Source organism: Falco naumanni, chromosome Z, assembly GCF_017639655.2.
Source record: "Falco naumanni isolate bFalNau1 chromosome Z, bFalNau1.pat, whole genome shotgun sequence".
Lineage (NCBI taxonomy): Eukaryota > Metazoa > Chordata > Aves > Falconiformes > Falconidae > Falco > Falco naumanni.
This window is the reverse complement of record NC_054080.1, coordinates 83,983,621-84,004,055: the sequence shown is the minus strand read 5'-3', so window position 1 is coordinate 84,004,055 and position 20,435 is coordinate 83,983,621. Positions and strand designations below refer to the sequence as shown.

Sequence of the window (20,435 nt, the reverse complement as noted above, 5' to 3'; positions counted from 1 at the left end):
CTACAAGAACAACCCAGCTTAGCTCACGCTGACCTTGAAGGCTGCTGTTGAAGACCACTTTTTAGTCTTGTTTTTGTGGAGGCCCATGTCACCCTCTGCTTTGTGTTCCTCCCTGGGCTCTCTCCCCTGGCACATGAAACAGGAGTGAGCGGTCTTCATTCCCTGCTCATCATTTTACTTCAGAATCAAGAAACCCTGTCTCATTCCCGACTCTTCATGACCGCGTAATCATGTTTTCAAACAAACTTTGTGCTCCTCCCCAGACACTCTCCCCTGGCACATGAAACAGCAGCGAGTGGTCTTCACTCCTTGCTCATGATTTCACTTCAGAGTCATAGAATCATAGGATCGTTTAGGTTGGAAAAGAGCTTTCAGATCATCGAGTCTGACCCTTAACCCAGCACTGCCAAGGCCACCGCTAACCACGGCCCCCAGCGCCACATCTACAGGTGTTATAAATCCCCCCCGGGCGGGTGCCGCCAGCCCCCCGGGCAGCCTGTGCCAGCCTCGGCCACCCTTTCCGTGAGGGGATTTTCCCTCATTCCCAGCCGAACCCTCCCCCGGCACAAGGTGAGGCCGTTCCCTCTCGTCCTGTCGCCTGTTCCCTGGGAGAAGAGCCCGACCCCCCTGGCTCCAGCCCCTCTCAGGGGGTTGCAGGGAGCCAGAAGGTCTCCCCTCAGCCCCCCCCTCTCCAGGCTGAGCCCCCAGCTCCCCCAGCCGCTCCCCACAGCACTTGTGCCCCAGCCCCTTCCCCAGCCCCCTGCCCGGCTCTGGACACGCTCCAGCCCCTCAGGCTCTGTCTGGGAGCGAGGGGCCCAGAGCCCACCGCGCCATTCCAGGGGCAACCTTGAACACTGTCAAGAAGTCCCATTTCATTCCTGACATCTTCCTGCCAGCACAATCACATTTGCAAACAAGTTCCTTCATGTTTTGCCTGACAATTTTCACCTACGACTCGTACGGACACTAAGCCATGAAAAATCGCAGGGCCGTAACTCGTATCAGAGCCTTCACCTCAGCGGGGAGGCGGCCAGCGAAACACGAGGATCTATCAATGACTTCTGGTTTGATTTCATTTGCTTTGTGATTTTTTTTGTAATGTATTTTCGTTCTCGCCCCGTTTCACCAAGGCGGGCGGGTTGAACCCCGGCCCCCCCCCCAGCCCCCCTCACAGCCCCCCTCACAGCCCCCGACCAGGCGCAGGCTCCCTGGGGGCCTGAGGGGGGCGGGCAACGGCCTCCACCCGGCACACCCAAAGGCCCCGCCCACCCCTCGGCCCCGCCCAGGAACCGGCTCCACCGCCCAATGGCGGGGCGGCAAGCGCGGGGCGGGCCGGCACCGCCTCCTCCTCCTGCTCGCCCCGCCCCCGCCGCCGCCGCCGCCGCCCGCGGCCGCCGCCGAGGGGAGCGCCATGGGACAAAAGGCGCGCTGAAGAGCGTGGCCCCCGTGCGCAGGCCGCGCCCGCCTCGCTCGCTGCCCGCCGCGGCATGGCGGCCCGGCGCCGCTAACCCTGGCCCGCACCGCCTCCCCCGCCATGCCGAGCGGCAGCACCGCCGCGGCCTCCCCAGCCGCGGCCTCCCCCGCCGCCGAGCCCGCCGAACCGCCGCGCCTCCCCTCGCACCACCCGCCGCTGCTGCTGCTCCAGCAGCGCCTAGCCGGTCTCGGCCTCCGCGATTGCGGCCTGCCCGCTGCCGGCGGCGGAGAGGTGGGGGCGGCCCGGCGGCAAGCCCGGCGGCGGCGGACGGGCTTAGTGCCGCTGCCTGATCCTTCCGGAGAGCCGGGGCCTGGCGAGGCGGAGGAGGAGGAGGCGGCGGTGGCGGGGGACGAGGGAGACCTGGAGCTGGAGGAGGAGCTGCTGGCGGGGGAGGACGAGGAGGAGGACCCGGCCGCGCTGCTGCTGCTCTCCTCGTCCTCCTCGCCCTCCCAGCCGCTCCCGCTGCTGCCGAGGCTGGGCTCCGTCCTGCTCTCGTCCTCCTTCGATGCGCAGGAGGTGGCGGGGGTGCTCTGCGGGGCGGACGATCCTCAGGGCATGATGGCGGCGATGCTGTCCCACGCCTACGGCGGCGGCCTGGGCGGCGGCGGCGGGGGAGCGGCGGGCCTCAACGGCGAACAGGCGGCCTTGCTGCGCCGAAAGAGCGTCAACACCACCGAGTGCGTGCCCGTGCCCAGCTCCGAGCATGTGGCCGAGATCGTGGGTCGCCAGGGTGAGTGGGGCAGCGGGGCGGGGGGTACCCCCGGGGGGGGGGGCGGCCGGGCCGAGGCCTGGGCCCGCTGCCCGGCCCCCGGGGTTCGGGGCAGGCCACTGGCCGCAGCACCCCCTGGGGGGGAGGCGGCTAGGGGAGCCCCCTCACCTCGGTAGGAGCTTCGTGGCCCTGGGGCCTACCTCGTTTCCACACCCCGGCTTCCCCAGCGGGGACAGGCGGCCCTGCTGGAGGAGCCGAGAGCCAGCACTGGCTTCGCTCAGACCTTGGCTTATGGTTAATTTTGGCTGTAAAATGTGTGTAGTGTGGTCGTGGGCAGGTAGGTGTTGGCACAGGCTTTGGTCCTCAGCGATGCTCAGCTTGTGGCCCTCGGAAGGAAGCCACGCTTCACCCCAGGAACTTTGGACTGTGTTTTACAGAGACTTTGGGCTGAAGGCCTCTTAACATGCCCGGCAGAGCAGGCTCTGGGCTGACACTCTTCCTGCAGCTTCCCATGGAGCGCACTGAGGCAAAGTGGGACCTCTGGAGCCAGCGAGATGGAGAAAGGAGCCACATGCAGCCCTCTTCTGGGTGGAAGCTCTCGTCTTTCTGCTGGGGTTGTGGCTTCCTGTTGATTGCTCTTGCTAGACTCCCTGGGTCTCTGTTACGCCGTTAGGATAAGGTCATATCGGTGATGTCATGTTCGGTTTTGGCCTTTCATGTGGTCTTGTGGGAGCAGTGCTTGGAGGAGTTAGAAAGATGATGTTTTGTGCCAGTTCTCTGGCAGTGAACCTAATATTAAAAGCACTTTTTGTGCATCAGAAGTGCTGAGCAGTGTCGAGTGTAGGTGTGGAAAAGCAGACAATGAAGTTGCCACTCTCTTCCTCTTCCTTTTTTTTTTTTTTTTTTTGTGTGTGTTACTCTTTATTGGTTTGGGGGTGGTGTGTCTTGTTTGCTGATCAGCTCTGATAACAAGTGGTTATGCTGTCTAGTCTCTACATCAGTGTGGCTTTTGTTTCCTTTTTTCCCTGGAATATGGAAGAAGTGGTAAAAATCAGTCTAAACCAATGTGGTACTAAAATGCCCACTGAACACTGATGCTTAGGCAGACTTCTTTTCTTTTTTCCTCTTGCTGTGTTTATTTTAGGATTTTAGCAGTCAAGGGTGGGGTTTTTGTTGGGTGTGTCAAAGGAGAACCAAAAGCTGTGCTGCAGAAATTGGCAGGTAGCTTCCTCTGATGCAGACAAGTCCATCCTTCTAAGCAGAAAATATCTTTCCAAGAAATAGTGTTTGAGTGTCTTGAGTCTTTGCTCGTATGTCATTGGGGATGGCGGGGTGCAGGGGGGTGGAAAACAGGACTGAAAACTGTTATTGCTGCAGCCCTTTAAATGAGAAATACAAACTGTTGGGCTTCAAGGACTGGTCAGGCTGCTGTGTTTATTCTCCACCAGATCAGGATTGTTCTCAGTTGTGTATTTTTCAGTACTTGAGTCCCTTAAAAACAAAATAATGGAGTTTGCATAAAAAATAGGTTCACTGTTCCTGAAGAGTTCATTTGCTGCTTCTGCTTTTATTTCTTATCTGATGTCACACTATTTAGCTTGTGATAAAATATTTAGCCTCTGTGGGGAGGGATTGTATCATAAAAAGAATTAGGGTTACAAAAGGGGAAGGAGCAGAAGGAGTGGAGGGAGAACTAAAAAAATCATTACCAAATATACTTGCCCAAAAGCTTTGCGTAAGGAGGTCCTCCAAAATTCTCATTTGAGGGAGACTTAACATTTAGAGACTGACTTGCATAACTTGTATTAGTTCCATTAAATATTTGCCAGATTTCTTAGAAATACTAGTCTTTGCATCTCCTTTTATGGCCCAGAGCTGTGCTGGCTGACGGCATGGGCTAGAGGCTCTTGTGCTCTCACCCACCTGCTTTGTGTGTGTCGGTGCTCTAGCCCAGCAAAGTGGTGTCAGCTGTGGTGCAGCTTGGTCTGCTTTGAGCAAGGCTGGCTGAAGCTGCATCCTTTGCTGATTGTTCTGCTCTCTAAAAATGAAGGTGCTGCATATTCTCTTCCTAGCATGCACCGTAACCAGCTGGTTGCACTGTCTCGAACAAATTCAGCTGAAGTTTTATGCCAGGCTCCTCTATGCTGTAATACTTTAATATGTAATTATGTAAGGGTGATGCAATTGGAATGTTACTTCTGATGGATTTTCACGAAGATTAAGTTTATATTCTTTCTGTTGCTGTCTTCGTGAGGTATAAAAAGAACTTGAAATGTCTGCGGCCCAAAAACATCAGCTCTGAAATACCATGAGTGCTGAGTTTGATCTAGGCTTTGCTGGAGGCCTCGCTGCTGTGTCTGAAAACATGTTTATTGTAAGTCCTAACCCCCTAATAGAAAGAGTAATGATAACCAGAATTCCATAGTATTCTTTATCCAAATTTAATTTTTTTGCATGGAGGAAGAGAATTTCTAGACACAGTATCAGACTGAAGGAGCCCCCAATTCCTAAGAGAGCTGTAGACAAGCAAAAACCTTGACAGTGCTTGCATGTAACACTTTTTTCAATTATGTGCAAGCTTCGGAAATAAATATAGCACTTCGGTGGTGAAGTGGTGCTCCCACAGCCCCGCTCAAGGTCACTATGTTGCAGGTTCCCATGTGGGTAGATGCTCTTGCCGAATCTGTGCTGGTAGCTGTGCACAGATGTGGGATGTTGCAGCTTTGGAAGGTGTGAAGTGCCTGAAATGTACTTTGTGGTTGACTGTTTTCTTGTGAAGCTACGCTGGAGGCTGCTGGGTTAGTTACTGTGGCAGTAGTTCAGTGTGTTGCTGCTGGAAGCTTTTGTATCACTAGAAAAGGCTTAAGTAGGATTTTCTTTTAATGACTTGTAGGAATTCCTTCTTAAATTAAAAAAAAAAAAGTTCTGTAGTATTTCTGAAACCTGGTGAGTTTTCTGTGCTTATTTTTTGTTGTTGGGTGTTTTTTGAATCTTAGATGTTCTCAACATTTTTTTTTTTATTCCACTTGTACCCTCCAAAATTAAGCTGACGGACAGTGGTTGGCGTAGTGTAATATAATTCTTTGTAGTCTTTGAAGTGGAAGAATCTCAAAGGTGAGCAACAAAGGAGGAGATATTTGTATCCTTTTATTTTTCTAAAGGCATGTGACTGGAAGCCAGGAAAACTAGATTCCATTCATGGCATTGTACAGGCTTCCTGTATGAATTTGAACTAGCTGTTGAATCCAACCTTCAGTAAGTTGGCCAGTCATCATGCTGATCAGAAAAGTGATTTCCTTTGCTGTCAGCAGCTAAAAAATCCTGCATGCGCAAAGTTGCATTGGGTTAAAAAAGAAAAAAAGTTGGAGAAAGTGCTTTTGAGAAGTGGTAGCAAGAAAGCTGCATTGCTGAGGAGGTGACCTTGTTTGACTGAGAAAAGCTGGCATAGGGAGTATACCCAAAATTATATAAGTGTGTATCCAGACTTAAAAAAACTTGTGGCGGTCTAACTTGGAAGATTCTATCTTTTTTTTAATCTCTAAAGCACGTGAAGGACTTGTGAAAGTCTGCAGTGGATCACCTGAAAACTGTTTCCCATACGTAAAGTTGGTGATGGTGGTTTTCTGTAGTAGTCCTGCCATGGCTTGGTGGGCATTGAGAAGGATTTGACAAGTTTCACTGGAGTCTTTAGTGCTCCCCACTACTCTCTTTATGCTAAAAAAAAGACATGTTTAAACACTAAAAGCTCTTTTGAATAATGCACGAGAGAGGGATGGTGTCTGAAGACATGAACAGAAAACTTGAGAGATGCTGGAAGGGACAAAAGTCTGTCCTGTAGGGAGATGCTGCATCCCTGAGTGTATTAACTGCCTTCAGATAATGATTGCTGGAATATATTTGCTAATGTGTTCCAGCATTGTGACTGTCCAAGTAACGAGATTTCCCAAGTGTTTATATCCTTGATGAAGCTGACAATACTCTTCTTGTCTAAGACATCGCTCGAGTTGAAGCTACTTAACTGTAAAGCGTGATGTTTCTCTTCCTTCAGTACACATAGTTTGGATGATGGCTGCAGAACTTGAAACGGGCAGGGCGGTCTCCAAACCCCAGATGAGTAAGAGGAGGAGGAATGATATCATCCTATTTCACTGATTAAATCGATAATGACAAAACTGCTGTGCATGAGACAGCCTTGCAACTAAAATAACATTTTTATGCATATTTAATGATCTAGGGCTCCTTTTTGCTCTTTGCTTTTGAATGTGGGCTCTTGAGCAAAATATTACTTTGCTTAAAATAGTCCTGTAAGTTGAAACAACAAAACAAATTCTTATTAAGTTGTTGGTAGCCGATAACTATCTGGCAGAGATGAACAGCCAAATAAAAACAATAGCTATCGCTCTCGGGGAGTGGAAACAGTGCTAAAACAATCCTGGAGCAAATACTTGTGTTAGCTGAGTACAGTACATAAATGTCCTATGGTGAGATAATTATAGTCCTTTCAGAAAGAACTGTATGTCTGGTTTTATGTCTCGGTGGGTTGTGATAATAATGTTACTGAATTACTGACAATACTTATGTAGCCGTGACTGGTTATTAATTCCTGACCTGTAAGAAGTAGTCAGCATGAGCATAGTTAACCAGTCTGAGTTGCATATTGTTGTTTTTTAAAACTGGATGCTCTAAGATTTCCACTCTCATGAATAAGTTTAATTTGTGTGAGTGAAGTCATCATGTATCTTGGTGTCAGCTGATTGCCACAAAGACCACAGGTTCAGCTGACTTATTTTAAGTGAAAGCTGAAAAGGCAGTCAAACTTCAGATTACTTTTTTTTTTTGCGTCTTCTATAACAAGCAGGTTAATAAATGCTGTATTAAATGGCTTGTTCTAAAGACTGAAAGAAAACTTGAGGCATTTGTTGAAATCCATTATAAAAGCTGTTTTTCTAAGAAGTTGGAAGTCTTGTCATTTTTAGAGCCTGGAACTCCAGGAACATGAGCATACCGTGGCCTGGCACAGTCTGCAGTCACTGCTGAAGTTTCGGTGGTTTATTGCTCTGGTACTGTGTGACAAACATCATTTCAGTTCTGCTATTTGTCATTTGTGCTATGCAAAGTTCCAACTCGAGTTGCAAAGTGTGTCAGAAGGGTGCAGGTTCTCCAGCTGGGATCATAAATCCTCAGTCATAAATGCTGCTCTTGTCTGGCTTGTTGGGTGGGAAGCACACCAAACAGTGCATGCTGGAGATATTTTTTTTCTCTTTTGTAGTCTGCCAGAAATTCTGTAGACTTTAACATATGAATACCTGCATAAGTAAGATTTTTTTTTATGAAGCTGAAATTAAAATAATACTGCAAGGTAAAATGCAGTTTCTAAGCCTCTGGTCCTTATTGTTTTTCTTGTAAAATAGCTGTGTTCTGAAAGAGTATGGGTTTTGTAAAGTTTATGACATACGCATACAAAAGAAATCGTGATTAACGTGCTTCCGAGCTGCACTGGGCTAACCTGTCTGTGGCATGAGAAAACAGTGATGAATGGTTTTTTTAAGCTGTTAAAGTCAGCAGATACTGTGTGTTTCCCTGTCTTAGCTCATGCTGCTCTCTCTTCTGGTGCACTGTGGTCTGAATTTCTGGAAGAGAAGCTTTGTTCTAAATGAAGTGTTGGACATCTCAGAGATCTTAAATTTGTTTTTCATGCAATATCTCCACCCCACAGAGCCAATTCCCCATTGCAGGCAAAAAAATTTAACAGGAGTAGGGTTGCAAACTTGCTGTAAGAAAAAAAGGCTGCTGAGCCCTAGAACATAATTTTTTTTAATTATTATTTAATCAAAGGCAAGACCAAAAAGCTCTAAATCAAGCATTTGTTTCAAATTTCAGTTACTCTTTAAGAATGTCTTCCTTTTCTCTCTCTTGCAGGTATTCCTTTAAGTTCATGAGATCTCGCCAACGTCTGAGATCTGAGTTTCCTTCACTGGTATGAGTCGGTAGCTCTGCAGCCTGCACAGAGTTCTCTGCTGCTCCTTTGAACAACAACACAGTATCTCTTACTCTTTACCTTCTAGTTCATTTTACAATATACTGTAGGATTTTTGTGTGTGAAAAAACAGGTGTCACAGCACTTTTGAATCAAGGATTGGGTGCAGGTGAAGATTTGCATAGGTTTTTTGCAATCTTCCTTTTACTGGCCATCGTGGCACGCTGTGTGGCGTGTTGAGTGGTGGTCCCTTTTAGTAGCCTCCTTTGGCAGGTCAGCTTTCCCAGTCCTGTTGCTTGCACCAATCTGTTATATTCACTAGATGAGTGTTCCTAATGGAAACAACTGTTTTCCTGTAGCTGCCTGGATGTAACTCTCTCTCATAATGATTGCTTTTCTAGTACTGAATCTTTCTAATTATGCTCAGCAGCTGCTGCCATGGGCCTGGTGCTGCAGTAGTGCAAGTAATTAATAATATAAGTTGCTGCCCTCTAGCTCTTTTGCAGCGTGTAACTTGTTTACTGAGTTGCAGTCTGTCTTGGGAATTGGAATATTCCTCTGCCGGTAAGATTGCTGATTTGATAGATTGTCCCAGCCTGATAGAGAAAAGAAACAGTGTGCAGACTGGCTACTTCATTCTGTACAGGATTGATATCTAAATGGATTGATAAATTGATGCATAACTAAGAAATACTCAGTAAAGAGTGTCTGTGTGGTTCTGTAGCCAAGGCTTTTGTTTCCCAGAAAAGGGAAGTGTCCCTGAGAGTTCACAAACTATCTTGGGAAGCTTCCTCAGCATCATCGGAGACACTTAAAGCTGACCTCTTCCCACCTGTTAGCTTGGCAGCAGTAGGGCCAAACAAAATCCTGCTCCCTGTGGTCTGGCACAGCCAAGTAGTTGACTGTGATTCCTTGGCTCTCAGTTGAAGTACTCGGGATCTCCAGGCTGTCCTGCTTCCCGGTACCTAAGCGAGCCCATGTGGCTGCGGCGCCTGGTGTGTTCAGACTTGAAGTGCAGGTCTGGAAAGTATCTAGCCTAAAAACCCAGCTGGATGATGACAAGTAGGAAAGTCATGTTCTCCTCTTACGTCGCTTCGTATTTTTTACATGTTCAAATGCTAAGTGGTCAGTTGCTCCCCAAAAATGGGTAAGTGTGATGGAATTATAATGGGAGCAGTCTCGGTCGCTATATATAGCGTGAGTCATATTGAAATGTTCCACAGGCAGGCATGGGGGTTTGGTAACTGCAGTGTAACTAAAAGCCTTTGATTGCAGTGGTAAGTTAATGATGGGGTCAGGAGGTAGGGAAAAATGTCTTTGGTATAAAATGCTCTAATTTTTATTTTTTTGTGAGAGACCTGTATGTCTTCTTTCCCTCTCTTAGAGTAACTTTATCAGAGTGGCTGTCAGTTGAGTTTCTCTTTCTCCTCTACACTAATGTCCCTAATGTGCCTACTTGTAGCATTACTTATTGTGGTGTCATTACAGTTAGAAGTGAAAGATGGTCATTACCAAGGTACAGCACTTCTGAGGTACAGTCGTTGTCTGCAACCATTAATACAGCCACACTCCAGTGCAGAAAGCCAGAACTTTGTTCCCAAGTTTTGGGTTGCAATGATATCCATATCACATTTTGGACTGTAAATTTGGGAAGAAGCTCTGCTTGGTGGGTTCTCATTACAAGGAGGCATCCTTACTGTGCTAAATAGGAAAAGTCCTCTAAAAAATGCAACCCAATGAAGAGCAGGAGCACATACTAGCGCTTGGGTAGCCTGCAGGAAGAGCCTTTGCCCAGGGACGTTAATCTCACGACTCTACTTGTGTGTTTCATGCGGACATCTCCAAGGAACTTTGTTTCGGGTACCACCAGGGAGGAGGAGATCGCTTTGGTTTGTGAGGTGGTGAACAAAACAGCTGTTCCTTAAAATCTGTCCATGTCTGTGTGCCCATTTAAGCAGTTAGCCTGCTCTCTTCTTTGGAGACTGTCACCTCCTGTTTCCAAACCTGCCAGCAGCCTGCCCCGTGAGCCTGAGCAAATCCCAGCTGCAAGCTGCTCCTGTCTCATGGTGTACTCATATTTGTTAGCTCTCTGGCATGTACCATGTCTAATTGTCACAGGGGAGCCCTAATCTTACTGTCTAATTAACCCAAATAGTGATCAGACTATTATCTGCGCTATAGAATGCTAATGGAGAGCCATTAAAGCTGTTGGTGCTTGGTCTAGTCCTGTCTTCAGGATGGATGCTGTGCTCTGCGCTGAGGTGTCTCTCAGTTTACCTTCTGCAACTTGCTGTATGGAAAGCTGCATAAAAATAAATGAGAACTTGCATTCAAAAAATTATTTGATAATTGTTATCCAGGTTTAGCCTGTCTCCTAAAATTGTTCAAAAACAAAGTTTAGAAGCGATATTTTTACATCCTTCATTCCTAAAATCAAAAATGAAAAGAATAAATAAGTAATAGCTGATAAATAGCTGCCTGAGTACATAGATCTAGGTTTTTGTACAGGTCATCATCTTTTGCAAGTGTGGAGAAATTACTTTCTTTGTCTTCCTTTAATCCACTAGCTATTTTCAACAGCCAGTTGAAAAAACAGTATTGTTGGGAGCTGAAGTTCTCCAGTCCATGAATTAAAACAAGGTGTGAGATGATTCAATTGATCTTAGGTGAAAGGTGAACCATCAACTGGCCAGAGTTGTCCATCAACTGACCAGACAACAGGTAGTATATGTCATATGACTTTTAATAACCTAGTGGAGTGCAAGAAATGTTCTGGTCTTAATTTTCTTGGGTAGCCAGCCTGCTTAAGGAGGCTTAATCATTAAACAACTTGGAATAGGATTTTATTTTCTGTCCAATGCAGCTTCATCTCTGCTTAGTAAGTGGGGCGTATATTGTATGATCACAAACTGGATAGGTGTTTTTAGCCATGTCACATCTGAGAGGGAGCATTCAGTGTTTAAGCAAAAGAATGCAGCTTGTACCACCCGTGGGAATGAAACAGCTCTGCTGAAAAACACGGCAGTCATTCTTAATGAAGTAGATTAATTTTTCTTTGTTTGTTAATCAGGTGGGCAGTGTTATGCTCGGCAGACCCAGCAGCTGTTCACTTTCTGGTACACCCAGTGTTTCAGTCTCTGCAAATCTTCCTTACCTTAGCTGCAGGAGTTCTCACTTTCCAATTAAAAGCTTGTGGCAACTTAGCAATGAAATAAGGGCTGTGCCAGCTTAACAGGCTCTACTTTTAAAGCTCTGTCCGTACACAACAGTTGCAGGTTCAGAGAAAACAAATCCCTGTGCAGTCCCCCCTCACACTGGCCGGCCTGGCACCGCTGTGCCATCCCCTGCGGGGACTTCCCAGACCCTGCCCTTACTTTCTAGGCAAGGAATTAGTCACGGTTCTACCAGCAACTTGTGGTTCCAGGTCGATGCCACTAATTATTCTGTCGCTGCCTCCTTGCGTGGTGTCAGCATATTGCAAAATCGGTGGTTAGGGTGCTGAAGACTGTATGCAGAGTGGAGGCTGTAATACAGTATTGCCTTTCTTCAGATAACGGCAAAGCTACTGAAAAATATGTTCCTGTGAACTAGGGCTTTGTCTTTAGCGCTGACGAGCTGCGGAGGCCTATCTGCGAGATCTCCGCTTTGCCCGCGGTTGCTCTGGGGCCAAGTTGGAGGATGCCAGGTTTGGTCGGGGCTGCTCATCAGCCTTGCCTTCTGCGTCAGAGAGGAGCTGGGGCTAATGCAGCTTCACCCTGCTCGCTGCTCTGACAGTCCAGGCGGTACCCGTGGCTTCCCACAGGGCTTGTGTGTCTAAGGAGCTTCAGGAGGTTCTCTTGTTTCGATCCCCTTAGCTAGGTACTCAGCAGGAGCAGGGGAGGAGAACAAACTGGTATCATCAATTGACTGTGGTTCACAGGGGCTGCACACTGAATTTTTACCCACTGTGCCCTTTGGGTTTCTATTTAGGTAAACTTCTTTTTCTTTTTTTCAGGATTTTTTTTCCTAAAGCCCTATGTAATTGAGGAGGCAAGGTTAAACAGACGTGATGGTAAGAAGGTTTGGGTTCCTGTGCATGCCTGAAGCCCAGTTTCACAGTGTTTGGCAAGAGCTGGAGGAGGGACGTGGGTATGAAGTGTGTGTCCCTGCTTCTCTGCTTTGACAGGCTGCATTTTGCTCATATTGGTACTGAGAAGCATGAAGGACTCCCTTCCCATTGGAAGAGACCATGTAACGAGAGGATCCTCATCTGTCAATCAATCCTTGTCCCATTCCCAGTGTGTGGCACTGAGGTGAATTCAGCAGAAGAAAGAAATGGAGAGGAAGGTTCCATTTCTCCTGGGCAGAGGAGTCAGGGGGATGCTTTTGCTGGTGGTCCATGGCAGCAGGCCGGCTGGCGTGGCGCGAGGCAGGCGTGCACAGTGTTCCCGCTGCGGTCACTTGGCTCTGCCAGCACCACCAGGGAGTTTCCCTCATGGAGTAAGTGGCCTGGGACTGGGTTTGACTTACCTTGTCCCATTTGTGGTGATGAAAGGTGAAAGTCGGAGTGAAGGCTGAGCTGGCTGGCGCTGTGATGGGTAAGGACTGCGGGTGCTGTGGCTGCTACATTTCACTCTCACTTCCGGGGGGGGCACAGAAATAATTTGTCTCCCTGTCACCTTTTCTTAATAAGAAAGTATGTGATCATTTTAAATCAGCAGTGTGAGGTAAACTGTTCCTTCAGAGCTACCTTTAAGTTTCCTGGGGAGTATAACGTTCATAGTGTGTTTAAAATGTTCAGTCAGATAATCCTCTTAAGGGAAAAATGGGGAGGAGGCTTGAGAAGAACGATACAAATCAGCCAGCACAGGATGAACGCTGCCTGCAGGGCTTGGTACAGGCTCAGCTCCTCCTCGGGTGCCTGGGCAGGCAGGTACTAAAGCTTTGCAAGCACTAAATCTTTACCTAAACAAAAGCAAAACTAAAGGGGTTTGCATCAACTATGTCAGTATGTACTTAAGGCTGAACATGCTGCTTAGGAGTGCTTATGCTGCTGAGCCAAGTATGATAACTTGTACTGAATAACTTCCATTATCATACCAAAACTAAAATTACGTTGAAAGGTTTGATTATATTGAGTTCCCAGTCTAGAAGTCCTCTTTTCAGGCTTTTTTAATCTGTGTATTTCAGAATCTTGGATACAATGATCTGATGATTTATTACAAAAGTGTGGGGCAGTATGTTTTGGTTTTTCCCCCTTTGTCTTTCTGTGATTACTTAGCTCAGGGGATTGGGAAACTTCTTGATTCATCCTTTGGCCACGTGACTTCATAGCTGACCGACCTTGTGTCATTGTGGCCACAGTGCCTCTGGTTGCTGTGAGTTGTTGGAGAGGGGATGGGGTCAGCTGTGCTTTGTATCATCGCCTCAGTGTAGTGACTAATGGAGGAGGGTGGGAAGCCAGAGCAGCTGGGTGAAAGCAAATAGAAAGATCATCCTTCAGAGGTGGTAGAATGGGCTACTGACCTTGCGTTTTGACATGACTGGCTGTTGCGGGGTTTTCCAGCACTCCTTGCAGACAAAACCCAGTGGGTATTGACTGACTCATTCAGAAATGTTGGGTTTTGTATGTGGTGACTTTCTTCAGTTCTTCCTAACTTCAGATCAAGTTTGAGGGTTGACCTTGACGGTCTGCGGAGTCGGCTTTCCATTGAAGCCATCTTTCCAATGCTGAAAAGTCTTGTTCTGCCACTGCAGGGAGTTGAGGCAGCGTTTGGCCCCTGCTTTCTAGGTATGTGACTCATGCCTTAAAAGAAAAGCTCTGCCCACCTTGGTCTGCATCGTTCAGCAGCCTGAGGAAGAAAGGCGAGAAGGCTTTTCTTCGCACCAGAGTGCTTTGGAAATGTGGCTCTGGCGAAGCAGTCCCTGGGAGTTGCAGCTCACGTGGGGAATGGGGCTGAAGGTGCAGATTTTTTACTTGATCTGGGCTTCTAAAAGATCGGGAAAATCTTGTCTAAAATGTAAACTGTAAGAATTGCTAAGGCACTTCAGAAGCTAGAATAAAGTAGGCTCTGAACTGTGGCATATGGAAAAGAATTATATAGCTGTTAATACATGTGTGTCTTGTGCTAGATGCTCCTGGTATTTAAATGCTGCCTCAGTAGTTTTTAGGAACTGAGGATATATACTTGGGTGGGGTGGAGTAAATGAAAATAAGTCCTGTAAATTGGAAAATAATTAATACACACCAGGAGACTGACTTTGGTTTCAGGTCTTCCGGTAAAGAGGGCTTGATGGGTGTGAAAACTTCAGCAGCACCATTTTAGGGATCCTTACGCGTTTAAGGTTTGAGCCCACCATCTTTTCTGAGTAACCATGGAGGAATGGGAAGCTGAGCGGGTGAGCAGATGTACTTAAGAGGAAAAAACGCAAACAAAGAGGTGGAGAGAGTAAAGGCAAATTGCCAAAGCGAGGTGCTGCTGTCTGTTACGAGCAGGGAAATGGCACGGCTTCAAAGGCTCTCTGCTTTGCTACTTCACGTCTGTGTTTTTTCCCCTCTTTTATCTGCTAGAGCACTAATGCCCTTCTCAGCGGGCTGTCCTGGGAGGTTGTGGCTCATGGGTTTGTTCTCCCCTGCAGATACTTGCTGCTCTTGCCAAACTACCTGTGGGGCTCCTGGGTCTGCGTCCCCCTCTTTGTGCAGATCTGCCTGTGCCTCGCTCCTGGCCTTGCGGGAGCCCTCCCGTGGTCCTCCGTGCGCTTTCTGGTGGAGGTACGGCCTCTGAGAGCCCTCCTGACGAGCTGTTGAAGATAATGAACTTCCTCTCCAGCTGTGTCCTGGAAACAAAGGGCTGTTGTGTTCAGCTTTTTTCCTTGCTGTGTGCAGGGGCCCTGCAACAAGCAGCCCTTCCTTCCCTCTATTCCAGCTTGCATCTGTGTATTTGCTTTTTTTTTCTGTTACTAGATAGTCCTGACCAAAGTGCATCTTTGGCCTTTGAACTGTAAAATTATTGCTAGTGGTACTTGGGTGTGAGGGACTGACACAACGCTATTTTGAGAGACTATTTTGTGGACCCAGACATGAGGTACTTCAAGTAAATGAGAAAAATGGGAACAAATTTCACTCTGCAAGTGAAATGATGCTTAAAAGCACTTGATCTGCAAATGTTGCTTACAGTTATTTCAAGATGAGGTTTGCTATAAAATGACATTTAGGGTGATGTGCTTTTGAATTGGTTTTAATATGGGTGAAATTCAGTTAAGACTGAGTCCAGTAGGCTCTCTTGCAGGTCACGGACCTGCTTGCGTGTCTTAATTTTGCGCTACCTGCTGTTCTGGTCCTGTGATGGGTAGAAGGTGTTTCTGTATGCACCACGCCAAAACACCGTAAGCATCTAAGAAAAGAGCCTGCCACCGCCGTGTCCTGGCAAACTTTATAATTCAGTCTCCAAAAACCAGAGACAAATGTTCCGCTAAGTTTGTGCTTCTCTTTCAGACTGTGTTTACCCAGGTAACGAGAGAAATTCCATGTAGGCACATAACATCACATAGCAAGCCTTATTTGCATGCAACAAACCGCTTGAACTCCTACTTGACAGTTCAAGGAGTAGCTCCTTCATCCCACAGGGAAGAGTAAGGTTTAAATAACATTTATTGCTAACAGGAAGCAAATGAAGAAAGAGTTCTCAGTAAATCAATAATTTTATCTATATCCTACAGAGGTTGAGATACCCTTCTCTCGCTTGTAAATGTTTGATTTGGTTTTAGGTCACGCTTGTCAGTGAAAGGCTAGCATACCAGTAGAGTTACGTGCGCAAATGAGTGAGCCTTGACTCCTTTTTGCAGGATCTTAAAAATAACTGAAGGATACCCCATTGATGGAAAAAATTTAAACCCACCAATGTTTATGGGATAATCACAAGCGTGGCTCTTGGAGAGAAAAAGCCATCCACGTTTATTCACCATCTAATAGTAATTGAGGAAATTATAGGCTAAAGCAGCCCAAGAAATGTTGCTAAAACAGTTTGTGGCTCCCAAGTGTCAAGAGGTCTGTTTGGAAATAATAGGTAGAAGTTGTTACCACTTTCTGTAATGTGGCTTGCAGAGATAAAAACAGCTGCTTCTGGTTTCACCCTACGGTTTCTTGAAGCTCTCAAACAGCTTAAAATAGACTGCTTTCTTGTGGCTTTCTAAACTTAGATGTCTTGCTAAACTTGCATGTATTTCCTTTAAACAGGTTGCAAAATAAAAGCACTACGGGCCAAGACAAATACTTACATTAAGACCCCCGTTCGTGGAGAAGAGCCCATCTTTGTTGTTACTGGACGAAAAGAGGACGTAGCCACGGCCAAAAGGGAAATTCTGTCAGCTGCCGAACACTTCTCCATGATCAGAGCGTCGCGCAACAAGAACGGCCCTGCCCTGGGAGGTTTGCCATGTACCCCCAACCTGCCAGGTCAGACGACAGTCCAAGTCAGGGTGCCTTACCGTGTAGTTGGGCTAGTGGTTGGACCGAAAGGAGCTACAATCAAAAGAATTCAGCAGCAGACCCATACCTACATAGTCACTCCCAGCAGAGACAAGGAGCCAGTCTTTGAAGTCACAGGAATGCCCGAAAACGTCGACCGCGCGCGTGAGGAGATAGAGATGCATATAGCCATGCGTACTGGGAACTACATAGAGCTGAACGAAGAGAACGATTTCCATTACAACGGTACTGACGTGAGCTTCGAAGGTGGCACTCTCGGGTCTGCATGGCTTGCTTCTAATCTTGTCCCTCCTAGCCGTACCAGAATGATTTCTAATTATAGAAATGACAGCTCCAGCTCCTTGGGAAGTGGCTCCACAGATTCCTATTTTGGAAGCAATAGATTGGCTGACTTCAGCCCCACAAGTCCATTCAGCACAGGCAACTTCTGGTTTGGAGAAGCACTGCCTTCGGTGGGCACGGAAGACCTTGCGGTCGACTCTCCCGCATATGACTCCTTACCGACGCCTTCCCAAACCATTTGGACTCCTTTTGAACCTGTAAACCCTCTCTCTGGCTTCAGTAGCGACCCTGCTAGTAGCGCCAAGCCTCAGCACCGAGGGAGCCAGCCATCTACGCCTCGCCTGTCACCCACGTTTCCAGAAAGTCTCGATCACCCGCTGGCTAGGAGAGTGAGGAGCGACCCGCCTAGCACTGGCCACCAAGCCGGCCTTCCCATATACATCCCCGCTTTTTCCAATGGTACCAACAGCTATTCCTCTTCCAACGGGGGCTCCACATCCAGCTCGCCCCCCGAGTCGAGACGGAAGCACGACTGCGTGATCTGCTTCGAGAGCGAAGTCATTGCGGCCCTGGTCCCCTGCGGCCACAATCTCTTCTGCATGGAGTGTGCCAACAAAATCTGTGAAAAGGAAACGCCATCGTGTCCCGTTTGCCAGACAGCTGTTACTCAGGCAATCCAAATTCACTCTTAAATATATAGATATTATTGTATGTGGACTTCTTAAAAACTCTTAAAGGCATGGGTATAATGGTACCCTCTAGTAAACTTCCTAATGAATTCCGACTGTTGGGCTTTCTTGGGATTAGGCTGAAGTTGTTAATAAATTTCTACTTTCTCAAAAGGCTGCTACGGTAACACTAAACCTAGGTGGTCTCTGTCCGGTTCAGTGTAAGCAGATGGCATGTTTAGCAGAGATACATCTGGTGTGATTGTCTGGCACAGGGAGGGGAAGTTTTCATCAATTACACAACTGAAAAAACAAATTTTACAGGCTTTCTAAAGGATCTCTGTTAAGCGTTTGACTTCTGTGTGCTGGCAGCAATGAACCTTGTCGCCTGAATGCAGAAGTACTCGTCTGCTGTGGAGAGTTTGTGGCATTACCAATATATCAAACAACACTTCCAATGCTGCCTTCTTTACACTGCCAGTTTTGAAAAACAGGTTTGGGGAAATATTTTTTTTTCTTTTTGCTTCGTGCAACAACTTATGCCTAATTCTTCAGCATTGCAAATGCTTTTTTTTCTTAAAGTATAGTTTGATTTATTGAAATGGATTATGTTATTGGCAGGTTTAGATAATGAGGTGAGGTGGGACGAGAGAAGCGGCCTGATGCACCTCCATTTTGTCCAATAAGTTAAGGGCAGTATGTTCAGAGGATCAGGAGCGTCTTGGTTTGTGAATTCCTACCCACTGCTTTTCTTTGTGTAATGTGGAAAAGTCTGTCTGGCTTCATCCCATTTCAGTAAGGGCTTTGGGATGCACATACTTCGACTTACATTGAGGATGCTGACATTCCGTTCATTAGTCTGATCAAGCTGTTCTTAAATTACATTTGTAAAGAGTATATAGTTCAAAATGTGAAGCATTTTTATGTTCAATCTGTATTTGTCTTGCACATATATATAAATAGATACTTTATTTTTAGTAAGGAAAAGGAAAAAGGGGGAGTTGCGTATGTGCCCTTGTATTATTCATGACAGCAGCTGTGACAGGGGCTCTGCAATCAGTTTACTTCATTTCAAAACTCTCTTTCCAATCACAAGGAGGGGGAAAAAAAAAAAGTCTTCTGAACGTGCTTCTTACATTTCAACCTGTGGATGTTCCTAGCTTTTTCATCCTCAGTGCATTCCCAAATCTGTGCTGGCATATATTAAAACAACAACAAAAAAAAAAAGACACAAAGTGGAGTTCTGGTGGATTTTTCTATTTTTTTTTAAGCATTATTTTCCCAAAACGAGACAAAGCTTTTTTTCTCAGTATAACAAAAAAGAAATTATACGTGTATTGAACTAGTAAATATACAGAAAATTTTATTTTTTATTTCCACTTGAAGAGTTACATTTCGTATAAAAGTTTACAAATAACGGTTTTTATTTTATGATTTTCAGTATAAGAGTTGCCTTGATGGCATATTATGTACTGCATAACTTTAATGCTGTAATTGCTTGTAGAATAGTTACATGTCAGTATTGAAACCTAATCTCTAGCTGCAGTCTCGTAGATATGAACAAATGTTCACCAAGCATGTATTTTGTATTTTATTGCATCGTACACTGCAACTAATAAGCCAAGGAACCAACAGACATTAGGTGCGTGTACAATTTCTATAAACCACAAACTAAGAATGATAAACTACCAATATAGTTTAGTATTTGCTAATTTTACTACACTTTTTGTTATGTATATGTAGGGAGGTCATAGGGATTATAAATTCAATTTGAGTAAAGTTTAAAAACCATATATTTTATGATAAAGGGCCTTTAACTTATGATGGCCAAAGCACTGATATTATATATTTGCTGTAAAGAGAATTACAAGAGTTTTATTTTTCTGATATTAAAAGTTACTTAATAAAGACTTGTTTCCATTAACTTGAATGTTCTGCTGTCTTCATAGTTGTCACTTGGAGCAGCCCACGGGGGCTGTGGCTAGCTGATGCCCCCCCCCCCCCCCCGGAGGTTTCCCAGTGCTTAATACACCATGGACCTGGCTTTGGTGTGGCTGGGTGACTTCATGTGCAAAGAATCTTGTTTTCCACTAATTCCTGACTTTACATGCTGCCTTTGACAAGCAGCTCGTGGTCTTCCAGCTGTAACACTCAGGAGCTTGCATTTCAGGGGGCTTTCAGCGCAGCAGCGAGGTAAACTCTGCATGCTGGTATTGGTGAGCATCAGCCAGCAGCAGCAATCATGGGATGGTTTGGGTGGGAAGGGACCTTCAAAGTCCCTGCAGCGCAGCCCCCTGCCATGGGCAGGGACACCTTCAGCTGGATCAGGTTGCTCAGAGCCCGTCCAGCCTGGCCTTGGATGTTCCCAGGGATGGGCCATCGGGCACCTCTCTGGGCCGCCTGTGCCAGTGTCTCACCACCCTCAGCGTAAAACATTTCTTCCCTCCATCTAGTCTGAATCTCCCCTCTTTGAGTCTCAAACCATCCCCCTTGTCCTGTCGCGACAGGCCCTGCTAAAAACTCTGTCCCCATCTTTCTCCTAAGCCCCCTCTCAGTGCTGGAAGGCTGCAGTAAGGTCTCCCCGGAGCCTTCTCCTCTGCGGGCTGGACAACCCCAGCTCTCCCAGCAGAGATGCCCCAGCCCCTGACCATCCCTGTGGCTTCCCCTGGACCTGCTCCAACGGGGTGTTGCGAAAGTACCTCCTGGTGTCAAGTTGTGCGGGTCTCCTGTTGGTTTTCCTCCCAGGCTGATGGTGGTTTGCGCCCCGTGCCTGATGCAGAGCACTTTCATGTTTCCTTTGAAAGTCCTCGCATCCCCTCCTTGCCGTGAGCTGCCTTCTCTTGCCTCTCCTCCTCCTT

General features: G+C 46.8%; 1 protein-coding gene across 1 annotated transcript; it reads left to right on the top strand.

Annotated features, from left to right (window-relative positions):
* Nucleotides 1-1,372: 1,372 nt before the first annotated feature.
* Nucleotides 1,373-18,792, top strand: MEX3C (mex-3 RNA binding family member C). Its single transcript, XM_040580165.1, has 2 exons — nucleotides 1,373-2,204; nucleotides 16,376-18,792. Exons 1-2 carry the CDS (start codon nucleotides 1,535-1,537, stop codon nucleotides 17,599-17,601), a joined length of 1,896 nt encoding a protein of 631 aa, XP_040436099.1. The 5' UTR covers nucleotides 1,373-1,534; the 3' UTR covers nucleotides 17,602-18,792.
* Nucleotides 18,793-20,435: the final 1,643 nt, after the last annotated feature.

What these genes read in the sequence shown, in the direction of transcription:
- MEX3C (XM_040580165.1), top strand. Translation starts at nt 1,535, where the DNA reads ATGCCGAGCGGCAGCACCGCCGCGGCCTCCCCAGCCGCGGCCTCCCCC. An exon ending in CGAGATCGTGGGTCGCCAGG is followed by an intron (nt 2,205 to 16,375) that starts GTGAGTGGGGCA and finishes TCCTTTAAACAG; the next exon opens with GTTGCAAAATAAAAGCACTA.